This window comes from Sardina pilchardus, chromosome 15 (assembly GCF_963854185.1).
Source record: "Sardina pilchardus chromosome 15, fSarPil1.1, whole genome shotgun sequence".
Lineage (NCBI taxonomy): Eukaryota > Metazoa > Chordata > Actinopteri > Clupeiformes > Clupeidae > Sardina > Sardina pilchardus.
The window spans coordinates 23,195,155-23,211,420 of record NC_085008.1 but is presented as its reverse complement, the minus strand read 5'-3'; the positions used below and the strand labels follow the sequence as shown (position 1 = coordinate 23,211,420).

The following is a 16,266-nucleotide window of genomic DNA, read 5'->3' as shown; positions in this document are numbered from 1 at the left end:
TATGGGGGTCTGGCCAATCGAAAAGCTATACATATGACGGGCACTTGAACTAGCCAGTAAGTGATCGAACATAGGGACGGCCCCCGCCTTGACGCTTGCTTCGGCAGAGCGACCAGTGAGGCTGGCTGAGGGGGCTTGAATACAGCTTGTGACATCATTTTAATCCTTTGGTTAACATTTCCCCTTTCACCGAGAATCCAAACAGAATCCCCCAAGTCCAAGCATTAAGCATGGTTAACGCATGTCAGTTGGCCTAGCGCACATGTTTAACTTTTTGTTTGCCTCAGTCGAATCCTTGAAATATTGTGTGGCTTTCACAATCGCGAATTATTGAAATAGTAGCCCACTGACCTTGACAGAGGGTTTAGTGAATTAAGCAATCTCTCAAATACATTACTGTTTTTAATCAAGAGAGAAAGGAAGTGTGCAGTTGTCACACATGTTATCCTATTCGTATTCAAATTCTGCCGTCAGAGTTGTATGAAGCCATGTGTCAACCTAAAAAAAAGCTTCCCCTTCCACAAACACATTTCACTGTTAAAAATATACCTTAAACAGAGAATCTTTTTGTGGCTCTGTGACTGATTCATAGACCTGGGGAGGGGAAGAGGAGGGAGAGGTGCACAGGATCACAGAGTCCGGGGATCATAACAGTGCAGAAAGTGGGGGAGGGTAGAAGAGGTTCGGCAGCAGCATAAGAGAGAGCGAGAGATGTCTAGGTAGGACCTCCGTGCTTCACCCCAGATGGTGGTCATGTGGGCGACAGAAAAATAAACAGACAACATAAATAAAATTGTCTTCTGTTGACATCACTTTTTAGATTCAACTCTGCATTCACATGTAAACCACATCTCGATTCTTGACAGCAACAGAAACATATCTTTTTGAACAACATATTTGAGAGTAAAAAAAACCCATGATAACTGGCATTCTTAACATTGAAGATGAAGATATAAACTGATATTGTTTACAAGCTTTTACATTATGCCACTCAAATCTTAAAATATAGTGTCTTACTACTAGTTCTAGTCAAAAGAGAGAAAAGAGATGAGCAAAGCCCGTAAGTGATAATCGTAAATAATAACATTCATCTCTCTTGGGTGAACAGAAAACCACAGTGAATAGTAGTAATGAGCCCCATGGGTCTTGCGAGGTATAATGGTGCTTTGGGGGCAGAGAGGAAACACATATGGCTTATGCATACCTTTACAAACTAACATATGCACTGCATATACATCAGGCCACAATTATGCAGCTCTCCCCAATAATTGTTTGTGCAAAATTGCCTTGATGAACAATCAAATGAGGCGCCTCTAGATATAGCAATGGGACAGTAAATCACTAGGGCACTGCATACATTTTTGAACAAGGTCGGTCGTGGGTAAGAATCGTGAGGTTGTCAGTGTTTGTGACAGAGCTTCTGAGCCCTTGAAGTAGATTGTAGTAACAGCTGGGTCTGACATGGAGAGCTTGTTCCCAGTCAGAAAGACCGAAGGAGGGGACTGAAAAAAAAGAAAAAAAGAAAAAAAACACAGTCACCTCCTCTTTGGAGGAAAATGACTTGACCAAGTAGGCCTAAAGCACACGTAGTTCAAAATTAGTTCATAACTTGTATAACAGCTGAAAAATTAATTTCACCATGTTCCCATGTTGTGGTTCAATAAAGAGGTGTGTTGATTCATGTTTCTGATAATGAAACTGATAATAGCCTCAGCATGATTAGATTCCTTCATTGTATATAAGAGAATGAAGCAAATGCTGATAGGGAAAGGAGTAAATCTGTTTCTAATGGATGTTCAAATGAATTAAATATTATAATGGAGCAACAGAAAGAAAAAAACCCATCTCTGCATGCATAGCATAATACATTAAGTCAGGAGGAGCCTTTATGGGCCTTTATGCCCTCCGTACTCCCTCCGAGCCATTCCCCGCCCTCTATCCGTAATTAACGCCAGATGTAGAGGGAAAATTAGCATATGTTTCACACATTTTAGTAATCATTCATATATTTGGACAAATGTATAAAATATTTATATATGTGTATAGAAGGTTTAAAAGATTATTGTTGGTACAAGCTTTCTGTTTATTTATCATTATGTGTAGCACTAGAAAATGAATTACAACCTTTAATAATATAATGACCACTTGGTATCTAAAATAGGAGCTATAGCTTACCTAATACCAGCTATTGTTAGTTTGCTTAAACTAAATGTGTCGTGGCGGCTGCAGTGTGCTTTTCAAATAATGTCTCTGTCTTGTCTCTCACATAATTGGAAATGACTTGCTTGGACAAAGTGGGTTTGTGACGGGCCAGTGAAAAGAGTACAATTTGTATTGTCGCTATTGTGTAACAGAGGGTATACAACCACAGACTGGAGGGCCTCTTATGTAAATGTTCATTTGTAGATATATACAATATTTTCTGTAGGTTAAGCTCTAATAAGACATAGAATTAGGCCAAGATAGTCTCACTTTGATCCTCTTTTTTGTCATCCCCATCACAGCAGTCAACCAGTCATGACGACAAGAAATAGTTCTAATTCGGATTTAGGAATGTCTTCAGAAGCCCCCCTCTATTCATTTTGTCCACTGAAAAAAAAAAAAACCCATACATACATTCTAAGCATTTAAGTCACTTTTAATTTATGATTTCATGAGTTCAAAACCTTGAAAAAAAATGTCTGCTTAGTGGCGTAGCTGCTGGAAACAGGGAAAGATTGATGGCCTTGGCTGGTTGCCCATGTCCTGGGCCTATGGCTGCAGAAGAAGGAGGGGGAAGAGAAAGGGAATCTGTCTGTTTTGCGTTCCATGCTCCTGGTAAACTGACCCCTGCTGAACTGACTCTATCATCCCCTGACCAAAGGGGAGCGTCCAACATCAGACACCCACTTTAATAACCTTTATTTTGGACTGAGAGACCGACCACCTTGACCCCAGCCATTTAACACTTTCAATTTAAGCATAAGTGTTAAATATGTGATAAAAGCATAAAAATGTTTTAAGTATACTCAGCATTGGTTACCATTGTAGCCTATAATGTCTGCTGTTGAATCAAAATTGCCTGCATATCAGTACTCAAATCATTGAGCTATGAAGAAATGGCAACGTTTAGAAAAACAACAGAACCCGTTCATGTAAATATCCTGTTGTCTACTTTTTTCTCTTGAAAAGGATCGTCATCTTGGAATCCCGCTCATATTGCGCAGTTATTTGGGTAGCCCCTGTTCAGTCGCCCACGCATCAGGTACAGTAAGTGGAGCGTTCACTTCCTGTTGACTAACCCCAGCACCCCGGGGCTTCCGTGCTGCGCGAGCCTGCGGTCTCCTGACTGCGAAACAGTGTGAGAATGCAGCGGGCTGGGACCAGGTGCATGACAGGAAAAAGAAAAAAAAAAAAAAGTTAAAGCAAACATTAAAAAAAAAAAAAAAAAAAACAGCAGCAGCGATGATAATATCAAGCTGCAATAGACTTTTCTCCCATGCTGCTCACTGAGAAACCAATGTCATGTCTTTTTGATGGAAGTGAAGGGGGGTCTTAAATGAATGCATGCAAGTATATCGGACCACATGCAAGTATATCAGAGCGTGAAAGCCAAAAATTCCAACTCAATCAATTGAAGTAGTGGTGATAAGGAGATCCAGGAAATGAGAAGGGGAAGGAGAGAGAGGGAGATGGACGTGTGAGTGGGGGCTGGGAGATGGAGATTGTGGGTGTCGTGGGAGTGCTTCAACAACAATAACAGCAGTGTGTGTGAGTGTGTGTGTGTGTGTGTGTGTGTGTGTGTGTGTGAGTGTGTGTGGGGAGGAGGGGGTGATTGCTTACAAACGTGATGAAATAACATCTCTTCTCCACAGCACAGCTGCTGTTGCCATCCCCATTCTGCCAAGATACCTTGACTTCTCTCTCTTTCTCTCTCTCTCTTCTCTGTCTCTCTCTCTCTCTCTCTCTCTTCTCTGTCTCCTTCTCTCTCTGTCTCTATTTAAATGCATAAGCACAGATCAGCAGCAGGAGAGTGCCAGCATTGTGTGATATACCTGACAAAGCTCATTAGAACAAGTTGGGCTTCGCACACTACAGATACCAGTGACCTTTTTTGACTTGGATCGCATACAAAAGGTGTCGCTTGGGTCCCTTCCAGAGGAGCCCTTGTACAGATTTGTCTGTCAGCTCGCCATCTTTGCATTTGATGAAGTCACACACTGGAACCTCGCTTCAATCAGTGACCTTTCGGTAATTTCGTTTGATCCTCGAAGTTTTGAATTTTGGAAACCGATGTCTAGGCATTGAAACATCCTTTTAATCCATCCCCCTGTCTCTCTTTTTTTAATACCCTTTCTCTTTCATCCCTTTTTCCCTCTCCCCTTACCCTCCCCCATTCTTTGCAGATTAGAATTCATTAGCAATCAAAGAGCCTTTGGAGAGCTCAGGCTCTTAATTACCCACTCATTTGCATCTTTGCATATTAATGACTGCAGAGTTTTTTGGTGGGGATTTTTGCCGCAGTGGTTTAAAGGCACCTCGGCCCCTCCAGTCCTCCAGGGAGATGTGTGTATGTGTGTGAGTGTGAGTGTGTGTGTGTGTGTGTGTGTGGGGGGGGGGGGGTCCTGAGGCGAGGCTTGCAGCTTCCCACCGCCCTCTCTCCCCAGTCTTCCCACCAGCAGCGCGGGACTGGAACCAGACGTGGAATAGAGATTCAGGGTCCGAGGTGACAGTGGGGGTGGGTGTGTGTGTGTGTGGGGGGGGGGATTGGTTCTGCCATCGCCATATGAGAGAAGCAGAACATGGTCCTGGATGACACCATGTTTGTGTCATATGGCGAGGTATCAGGGGGAGAGAGGGAGAGGTGAAAAAAAGACAAAGTCATTATGATAATAGATTAAATTGTGTACCCTTACAATGCACCAGTGTGCTGCCATGTGTGTTGTTACCAAAAAAAAAGGAAAACAACACAAAAGAGACGGCACGAGGCAGGTTGTTCTACTGGGGGTTACGAGTGTAAGTCTTTAACTACCTGGTCCATGGGGAACAAGTGTGCCCAATGAAGATTTGTTCTCCTCAGCGTAAAGACATATCTCCTGATGATCGCCGTTGTAAACACAGCAGGAGCTGAACCACCTCCAGTCATATCTGCAATGTTGCTCAGTCGTGCAACACACACGCACACACGCACACACACACACACGCACACACACAAACACACTCACAGTGGGGCTAGGAGCTGGGAGGAGGACAATGCCACCAGAGACTGTCTACAACAGCTCCAGGGCTTTTCTTAACCTCGGCCCAGCCTTGCTCTTCATTCAATCTGTTGGGATCACACACACACACACACACACACACACACAAAATGTGCTCAGGAGTGGAGAAAATGAACAATGAAATTCCCCACTGCCTGCTACGCGCTGCTCAATTATTAATTAAACCCTAGTGTCTGTGTTTCACAGCCCTAACCGCTCTTGTGAAGAAATGAAATATTGCTCCCAACAGTGTCTGACCACACCAGTCCTGGCAGTAAAAAACAAAAGGCAGCAGGTTTATGTTGTGGCGGGGGTCCATAAACGTCCTCAGGGGCGGCCGGGAAACAGAGATGTTTCATCTGCAGGATACCTGCTGTCCATTAATGATAGAGCGTGTAAGAAGGAGAAGAAACAAAACAACGAAAAACAGATCCCACTCATCATTAGCCGCCTTGCTCGTCATGAACGACCTCTCGGGCACAGTTAGAGGAGGTGGAGGACATCAAAAGCCTCGCGCCGAATGCTGCGTGGCCTCTCCTCTCCCAGGCTGCTTTGATAGCATTAGCAAGGTATTAGAAGTGTGTGTGTGTACGTCTGTGTGTGTGTGTGTGTGAGTGTGTGTTTACATGGGCGTGCGTGCAGGGAGGGGTATGGGTGGGGTTTTTCCCCTGGCCTGAGGAGCAGACTAAGGTAAGAGCCGAGTGGCTTGGGCGGGATTAATGAGGTGCAGCGTGCCCCTGTTAACCCCTGGCGGTGAAGCCCACAGAGCCTTTGAGCATTAGAGGAGTCCAGGTAGGCTGAGGACATCGCTCCTGGGTTACTGGCCACCCACTGAAATCCACTCAGCAGGAACACTAAGCCCAGTACAGGCCATAAGGGTGTTATGTCCAGTCGAACAAAGGTCTGCAAATATGTTGTCATGTGAACATCTGACTGTGTGTGTTCTGTAGTGATGTACTACATTCTGTATGTCTGTATGTGTATGTGTTAATACTACACCAGCAAAATAGCTTTACCTGGTACTCGTTTGCCTGAGTTCTTTAATTAATGTACACTGCCACCTTGTGGCTGAATTACAGCACTGTGCAAAACAGAATTCTTGCAATGACAATTTGTTTTTTTTTTTCAGGGCAGATAAATTGATACACTGTACAATAATATGATTAAGAATATAACTGTCCATAATAGCTATTGTCATGTATACAAATATGACTATGATAGTTAAAATATACGATGTACATTTTTTAATGTGCATATACTGTTTTTGACTATATCAATACATGTATGTAAGTGAGAAAGGTGATATGGGTGTGGAAAAATAAGTCACAAACATCAAGTTTTAATAGAAAGATCTTATTTTTTAAACCAGGACGCCAGACATTTTTTGGATATATTTTGTAAAAAATAAAAACAAATAAACAAAAAATAGAACAAAAAAAACTGGAAACAAAATGGAATTATATGATTTAGACGATGTAAATTTAGTGGTCTCATATACAATACAAATTCTTTTCATCGCCAAAAGTGCAAATTCTCCCAAAAAAAGACAGCCTACCTCTCCCGAGCTTCAACAGACAATGACGGACAAAGGAGAGGAACAGGACATGTGAAAAGGTGAGGGTTAATATTGTCCATAAGCCTGAGCCACAGAAGATGCTATGCCGCCCCAAAATAACCTGTCTGCAGAAATTTATGTAATGTACTGTATGTTAATGATTGTAAATGAAATAAAAATAATCTTTAAGAATCAGAAAACAAAAAGAATCGGAAAAAGTAATAAACAAAAACATTCAAAAAATATCCCAAAAACTGAAGCTATTAGAGAGTTCCATGTATAACTCTCATGTTCACACCGTATATATCTGAACTATACATTTTTTCGATGTCTACTCTGTTCGATGATTTTTCACTGCATATTAAGTGTTGAGTCAAAGCCTTTTTCAGTGTAGACTCTGAGAAAGCTATGGTTCCCAAATCTAGCATACACACTTCTGTATCTCTGAGGAATAGTTATATATGGAAGCCTGTAGTGTAAGAGGACTGCAGAATCTGTGCTACTGTAGGCAAAATGGATGCTACATGCCAGCAGGTGAGAGATTCTGTTTCTGTCTCTAAGTGAGGGATGACAATTCAATAAAAACAACGTAATCTTGGAAGACTCACTACGATTACCAACTGATAAAAACTGCTGCTAGTGGAAAAACAAAAGAAAAATAAATCAAATGAATTACAATAATAATAATTAAAAACAAAACAAAACAAAAAACCTTCGATAGGTCTCCATCCAGGTGTCTTTCTGATGTGTCAGTATGGAAGCCGGATGAGGACACACTGGCTGAGCTGATGCTTGTGTGTGGGGGTGCGGAGGTGGTGTGTATGCCACTGCTTATCTGTTCAAAGTCAGGACCGTGGAACCTGGAGGGGCGGCAGTTATAGAATGGACTTCAACCCAGATATCGAGTATTCAAGTTTTTCTTTTTTTTTTCTTTCTCTGTCTCTGTCATGTCATGTAGTTTTTGCATTTAAATAATCATCAAATATCCACAAGTGAGATAACAAAATATAAACAAATAAAGATGAACAGAACAACAATAACAACAGTAATAACCAAAGGAGACAGCACACAATATTCTGGATGGCCTTTCAAAAAGTGCTTTGTTACAATCGCAAAGGGCGGGCAACAGGCAAGGTGGCCTTTTTTTCCAAAGCACAGTGCCCCCCAATGCTTGCCCACTCATGGGACAGAATTGGAAGTGGAGGTGGAGGGACACACACACACACACACACACACACACACACACACACACACACACACACACACACACACACAAACACACAGTCCTGCATCCTCTCCACCATGTATCATCAATGGGAATTCTGAAGTTATGGAATGCATCCTCTATTGGTTGGTGACCTCCCTCCCTTCCCCCCTCCCCCCTCCACAACCCGCCCCGCCTCGCTTAAAAGCCTCTCTTTTTGGCATCCTCAGCTGCCACCTCCCAACACCTCCCCAGCAAGTGGGTGGTGGCAGAGTCCAGAGAGAGAATACCACTGTGCCTATATCTCAACACAGAACATCTTTCTCTGTTTTTTAATAACCCTGACAAAGGCCTTTGTATTAGCAGGCCCTCACTCATATTCAAGACATTTCAAAAGATGCTGGGCTGAGAAGCGATCGAGGGGGGCATCACAATCACGCCGCATAGCTGTCGTCCTGCTCACTGCAATGACACTCAGGCCGAGGACAAGGCCTGCTTCGTGGACTTTGTAGTACAATTAAGATGTTCGTTACACATGGAAGGCAAATCATTGGACTTTGAACAATGGATTGCAGTGTTCCTTTTTTCCACCTGAGAAGCACTTCAAAATAAGACAATGAATTGATCAATATTTTTTTCCCCCATCAAAATAAATGTCCCCCCCTCCTCATGACAGACATTTTATTTTCTCTAAGACATTGTACCATCCCTGGGCAGGCGGTGAAGCGTGACGAGACGAGGCCTTGTAGGGCATCAAAGTCAAACCAATTTTGTTCCTGAATACCGCAGCGTTAGTGCGAGCTGACTCCATGCATCCCATCCACACGCCCTGTTGACCTCTCCCTCCCACCTATACACCCCACTCGGACCCCCTGTATTTTGTGCAAACGATTGATCCCCACTGGCCAGAGGGAGAGAAAAGGGAGGCTCTCCCCGTGCAAAGTGACCAGAGGGGTATCGGACAGCGCTCTACCTTAGAAGCGGGGTACGGGGTGGGGGGGAAGAGAGCCCTAAGAGTGGCTTAAAAAAAAAGAAGCATGGTAGCCTCGGCGTTTGGTCGTTCGTGCCACGCCATGTACACTGGCGCTCCGTCTGTCACGCGTTCGTTCCGCTCAGCCCAGGGATGGAGTGTGCAGCAACAAAATAACATCCAACAACCCAACCAGCACGCTGGCCTGTTCCATGGTCATTACAGTTATCACTGTCATCAACATTTTTTATTCTTGTTTTGAACGTTAATGCTTTGTCTTCCAATAATAAATATTACGAAAAAAAAAAAAAAGACTCAATTTTGGATAAACACAAGCAACAATGGCTTAAGGGCTTGCGAGACACTTTCTCAGTGTAGTGTCTGTAGAAGTAACGGGGGCTGAGGCTCACTCTCGGGGTTTTCCTTAAAGGACCGGTGGCCACGGCTCTGTAAAAGCCAGGCCACTCTCTCCGTGTCCCGTTTATTTACACACGACTTGTCATTCAATGCTGGGCAGGGCACTAACATAAGACATTTACACCTGGAGACCTGGGGAACGGTGCACTTTGACCCCTTCCCCAGGTGATTTCATTTGGCTTGGTTCTGATTTTTTTTTTTTTTTTGCCCGATTGCTCATTAATTGATTGGACGTGGCAAAGCTCTGTTTGAGCTTTTCGTTATTGTTGTCGCTAAATGTAAAGATTGTGAGAAAGTGATTGCAAAAGACTCAGAGGAAAATAAAAAAGCTACTGTTTCTTTTTTTAAAAGAGGCATCCCTGTATCTCTCCATGTTAAGGCACATTCTCGCTGTCCCATCCAGGTGGTTGAGACCAAGACCAAGCCCCAGCCCCGCATTGTTTCCGGACTCACTGAACAAAGCTTAGTCATCGAACAAGAGCCTCCTCTCGCCCCTTTGAACACACGTGGCCCCTCCGATCACAACGTTGGCAGGATATGCAGCAAAATATACATTTCGCTTTTAGTCATACGATCTGTACGTTGCACAAGCTCCTGAACCAACCTAGGGTACAGCTTCTGAGCCCACACGTTTCTGATGGGTATGGTATGATCACTGAGGAGGCTCGACACTAGGGCCCGCTTCTTTTTTGAAAAAAAGCAGGCCTCTGCAGCCCTACGTAGTGATCCCTGTGTTCAATTGAGCATTATGGCTTACAACACGGCTTGGCAGACGCCTAGAATGTTAAAGTTACAGCCGAGTGCGAGCCGTCCTCCACTTTAGAATAGTGAGCATTAACCGTAGTGGTGAATGTTAATAGGGGGCATTGAAGGTTGGGGAGGGGGGGGGGGGGGGGAGTGAAAGGAGTCTGTGTTCAGAGGAACTCGACAAGGCCTTGCTGACTTCTTCTGCCCTTCTCCTTTCAGGACAAGGGCACGACTTTTTAGTGCAAACTCTTGCTGTCTCAGCTAAAGCACTACTTCCAGTGCTATCAGGCTTTGTAATTCCCCACCCGACCCAGAATAAGCACCCCGTTACCCGCGCCTCCACGGAAAAGCACCACCGTAACCCCACCCCTACACCCACCCTCCCTGTACACACACACAAAAATCCATAACCAAAACCAAGACCCCCAACCCACACAAACAGCCTTTTAACAGTTTTTTCGAAAACAAGGAAAAGAAAAAATAATAACACACACAAGCTCTAGCGACACCTTTTGAAGGATAATCAACAGAAACATACAAACCAACAAGAAAAAGGAGAAGCTCTTAATATCTACAAAAAAACGATTGATTCTTTTTAAGTTCACAGAAGAAGAAGAGGGAGAAAAACAAACCAAAATAAAATCAGAGGAAGAAGAGAATAGGGAACTCAAGTAAAATGCTTTGCATGATTCCACACAAATTGCTGCATATGCAACGAGGGGGGTAGGCGCTCAGGGTGTGGCAAGACTACAGGGCAGCCTTGTGGTCTCCACTTAGAACCACTACGCTGTGCTCCGCTAAGAATAGGGCACAAGGACAGGACCAGAACAGTTCTAAGTTGGTGCTGAAGCCAAATGAACCTTAATCAAACCTATGCGTTTTTTAAACCACTGCATGGTAGAAGTGTATATGTGTGGACATACTCAGAAACACACTCACACACACACACACACACACACACACACACACACACATACTGGCACCCACACACACACACACACACACACACACACACACACACACACAACACACACACGGCAAGGAGTCTTGCTAACTTTGTAGTTGGCCATGCAAAGTCCAACAGCATTAAATGCATCACGAAGAGCAATCTTGCCCTCGATCGTTACACAGGGTGTGTCCGTGTCAGGTACACACACACACACACACACACACACACGTACACACACATACTGCTCCTTGCCAATGCAGTGGTTGTCCATAGCTGAAGCTAGACTAGGGGGAACTCTGTGGTGAAAATAGTTCTTTTTTATTGAGCATAACAACTGGAGCTCGGAGTGGTAAGCTGGTGAGCAGATGGGTATAAAATGGAGTTTGTTTATCCAGGCTTGCCCAAAGACCCTGCGGCTACACTCACACTCTCTCTCACACACACACACACACACACTCACACACACACTAATGCTCACACTCCTACCGCCACCCCCTTCAAACGTTCAATCCCCGTGCTCCATATTAAGACATGAATAAAGACAACTCTAAATATCTCTTTAGAAATCAAAAAGCTAACTTCAAGTGCATTCAGTTTCATGGGGATATCTCATTCTTTTGAAGAATATTTTTTAAAAGGTCTGTTTGTTTTATATAGGTCACAAATCCTGACATGTCCATCTCCAAAAAAACAACTGTTCTTTTTTAGGTCTTTTTTTTTTAGAGAGGTTCTGCACACATATCTTTTTCTGTCTTTTTGGCAGCCTGTCGTCAAAAGCTAAACAAAAACAAAAGGATGGGCCTAGCGTCACCGTTCGGATTGGACCGCGTGTGCCACACATTCAATCTTTTGTTTCAAGTACCCGTTTCTTTGACAAAAAGTGCCCTTCTCAGTAACAAAGTGCAATCAGAACCTGCTTGTATCCCATTAAGGTGCAAAGGACCAACTCTCAGAACAACACAGTCCTGCAGCAATGCCGAGGAGGGGAACATCGACCTCAGCCACAAACACACTCAAACACTCTCTCTTTCTCTCTCCCTCTCTTAGAGTCAATCCTGCAGATCTGGTCCACATATGCACCAGCGAATAGCCACCTGCACTCAAACACACACACACACACACACACACACACACACACAAACACACAGATACACACACACATGTGCGCCTCCTCTTGGGAAGTTAGCCTGCGGAGGGGTAGAACCGGCGGGATAGGCCAGGCCAGGCCAGGCTAAGCATTGCGTGCGTGCCTGTTAGGCTAGGCTAGGCTAGGTCAGCAGGCCGCCACCATGGCTCTCTGGAATAGCATTCAGTGGGCTCTGCCGTCTCCCGCCGGAGGCTGCCCACTTTCGCGGGTCTGCTGGAGCTTAGTAAGCACTCCGCCAGATTCTCAGGAGCGTGTTTAAACGCGTTACCCCTCCCAGTCCTCTGCCTCCCACCACCACCAACACCACCAACACCACCCCACCCTTCCTCACTCGCTCGCTCCGTGCTACCAGGTTGTCCGGCACTCCCAGCCTGTGGGTGAGTCACTCGGTACTGAAGTGGCCTGCAGGCGACCCCACCGCCTGACACTCTCACATACACACACACACACACACACACACACACAGCAACTGATGCACAGAGGCCCGGGGGGGCTAGTGGTGTGTGTGATCTCGCCGCTTGTTTTAAGGGCCTCAGAGAGAGTCCGAGCCCGAGCCCGAGATCGGAGGCTCGGACAGATCTTATCCAGAGCGGATCTGGGGGCGTATCGGAGCCAGAGCGGAGCTGGACTCATTCACAGGCTCGGCCTCAATCTGGGTACTGCTGGGAAACAGGCCGTGGATTCCTCCAGTCAAAAAATGGAGAGGGGGGAGAGGGGGGAGAGGAGGGGAGGGGTTACGGGGATTGGGGAGGGGTTTGGTGGGTGGTGGAGTGGGGTAGGGTGGGTGGGGGTTAAGACAAAAAAAAGAGACCAGATTTGATCCGTTGTACAGCGAAACACGGCTGTTTCGGGGCAGATTATATTTTGGAATGCAAGAGACATTGCGAAATCCACACACCTCCCCCCCCTGCCCCCCCTGCCCCCCGCCCTCTGTGGCTGGCTGCAGCTGTTGGCTTTTCTCTCTCTCTTTCCCTCTCTGGTTCTCTCTCTTTTTGGCCTCCTAACTTGGACAGGTATTTATTGCTCTTCTCATCACACAGGTTGTCTTATGGTTCGTGGTCCCTAGGGCAAAATATTGGAATAAGCACTTTAACCCTCCTCTTTAACTGCCGTATTAAATACATCTCATTCAGGTTGGATATCTTTAGTTAAGCTGTGCAAATGCATTTAAAAAATAAAGGTGCTCAATCTCGTCATCTCTTCACTCGTGCTGAGTAAAATAAAAAAAAAAAGAAAGAAAAAGTTTTCCCTGTCTTTTACCAGCTGTTTGTTAGACAGCACACTCTCATTCGCTCATACAGACAAAAACCCTGGAGAACTTCTCAAAGGGAAGTACATCACTTCCTTTAACCTTTGGGCGGGAACTCAATGGTTCGGTCAAGTGCTAAAGTTTTTAGGACAAAAAACGGGTATGTCGGAATTAAATATTCTCTAACATTCAAGCAGTATTCTCTCTCCCGTATGCGAGCTTCACTCTGTGAGAAATCAGAAGTCAAGCTGAAGGAAAATACCCCCATTTGATTTGCAATATATCTCAAGATAAAATGGGACCAAATATTATCACCATCTAATATATATATATAGATATATATATATATATGTATATATACATGTATACAAATGTAAAGTGTCAAGTACCCAAAAGCAGTCAACTCAAAAAGAACATACAACGACCAAATGACGACCAAAAAAAAAAAAACACAAAAGATTAAGACGAATCAAATGAAAAGACAGAAATGCTGAAAAAGCAGGGTGGCGAGAGGTAAGATTCGATGTGTTTTTTTGCCGCTTGGCCACCGATGATGATGATGGTGGTAGTGTTTTAGAACCACTGCACACCACCACCTCTCCCTCCCTCCCCATCCCATCCCTGGTCCTGCGTTGCAAAGAGCCCCCAGCAATGGTGGATACGACTCTGTGTTAACCTTTCAGAAAGATGAACCAAAGATTTCTTAAAACCTAGTTTATAGAGAAAGCAACACTTCACTCAAACCCCTGCCCGATTCTTTCTGAACCATTTAGGAAAGAAAAAAAATATAGAAGTTGCTGCATCAGAATTGCATATATTGCCTTATTAATCAAAGAGACAATATCAGGTGTTTATGGAATATGTACATGTTATAACTGCATTAAAGTAGAAAAAGACTGATTGGTTGTTCTCCACCTCCCTGGACTAACTCGAGTTAACCCGTGCAACAGCCCACAGGTGGGGGTGACACCACCTGTGTTAAGACAAGGCTCTGTGAGAAACAGACCCGGAAACGTTCTTCTCTACTGCATAGTTGCTCTGGTTTTCACAAATACATATGGTAAAGCCATCGCTCCAGTATAGAAAAGAAAAGAGAGATAGGACTCAGAAAGATGGACACAGGGTGGAGGTGACGTGAAGTGCTCTTTGCTCTTTCGTGTTTTTTTTTTGTTTGTTTGTTTGTTTGTTTTTTAAACAGACCCCTAAGATGTGAGTCTACTCTGTAAAATCTAAAGCATAGGGGGGTAAAAGGTAAAATGAGAAAAGAAATAGATTTTTGTGACACCCTGATTTTGGTTTAGAGAGGAGCATGTAGTTGTCATTTTTGTTTTGTTTTTTTTGTTTTTTTTGTTTCTTGTTTGTTGTTGTTGTTGTTGTTTTTCAATTTCCATCTCGCATGTCCCCCGCCGCAAACCCTTCTCTGCGTATCCCTTCCTGAAGTCCCCAGCGCGACGTCCCAGCATCCCTTTCGTCTCACTGCACTTCCTCCGCAGCCCTCTCGGCCCGGGTGGGGCTGTGTGCATGGCTTCCTGGGCCTCCTTCCACGGCGGAGGTGGGGCCGGCGGCGGCGGCGGTAGGAGGAGGAGGATGGGCCACCTCGAGGCGCCTTCGCCCCCTTCCGCTGCGTCCGCCGCCGCCACCGGCACCGGAGCCCGGCGGTCCCGGGAGTCCCACGGAGGCCCCCTCCAGGAGCTCGGGGTCCCGCACCCGGGGCTTGCGGCCGCGCCGCGACGGGATGCCGTTGCAGCCGTCCTTCTTCAGGTGGCGGTGGAGGTGGTCGGAGCGCACGAACGTCTTGAAGCAGCTGGAGCACTGGTAGGGCCGCAGGCCGGTGTGGACCCGCATGTGGTTCTTCAGGTCGTAGTTGTGGGCGAAGGCGGCGCCGCACTGGGTGCACAGGTAAGGCTTCTCCCCCGTGTGCTTGCGCATGTGAACCTTGAGCTTGTCCTGCCTGCGCACAAAAGAAGGAGAAGAAGAAGAAGAAGAAGAGAAAAGAAGAGAAGGTCACGACACAGATCACAAGACTGTCCATTCAGATTTGACATTCATTCATTCAATGAGTAGTTGCCAGCCATTCATGAGTACAGGCCAAGATACTGGTTTCAGGGAGGAAGCCACAGACAGCTATCAACTTATCTTGTCAAATCATACACTTACAATGAACTACTTTAGAGGTCAGTTACATCCAAAATGGTTAAGTCCTGCTAGAAACAATTCAAGTGTGTGGACAATTAAAAATGGCCTTTTCAGAGTCAATAAAGAAACAAGACAAAACTATGGTAAACAAAGTGATACAGGTTTAAAGAGACAACTGTATACTTTTTTTATAATGGAATATAGTATGATATGTTCCAGCTGTTGATGAGAATTGTCTCAAGGCCACGGTTTCTGTGAGCACCTCACAGAAAATGATAGAATAAATATGTATTGTTAAATCATAGATTTACATTAGGGCTGTACAATGAATCGTTATTTGAATCGATATCGCAATTTAATGCAAGTAGCTAATCGCATGGGTTGCAATTAATTGTGCGGATCGCAACTCTACCCCACAGGTTAATCTAGTCACATCTACGATTTCTAAATTCATGTCATCCTCTTTGTGTGACAGACAGTGAAGCTCACCTTACAGGAGTGCTGTGCTTATCATGCAAGGACATGCTCACTGAAGCGACCCCACTTGAAACAAATATGGAATATTCAATTGAAGCTTAACTTGTATTGCAAGTGTATTGCAAATCAAATCACAATCGCGAAATCTGACAGAAAAATCGCAATTAGATATTTTCTT

General features: G+C 44.7%; 1 protein-coding gene across 1 annotated transcript in view; it reads right to left on the bottom strand.

The window, feature by feature from the left end:
- Nucleotides 1-13,142: 13,142 nt before the first annotated feature.
- The window catches only part of zbtb7a (zinc finger and BTB domain containing 7a), a gene marked incomplete at its 5' end in the record, with an annotated part of 24,401 nt that continues 21,277 nt past the window's right edge, over nt 13,143-16,266 (bottom strand). Inside the window, one exon of the mRNA XM_062555307.1 lies at nt 13,143-15,426. Within this exon, the coding sequence (XP_062411291.1) occupies nt 14,949-15,426 (478 nt within the window). The remainder of the gene's footprint in view (nt 15,427-16,266) is intronic.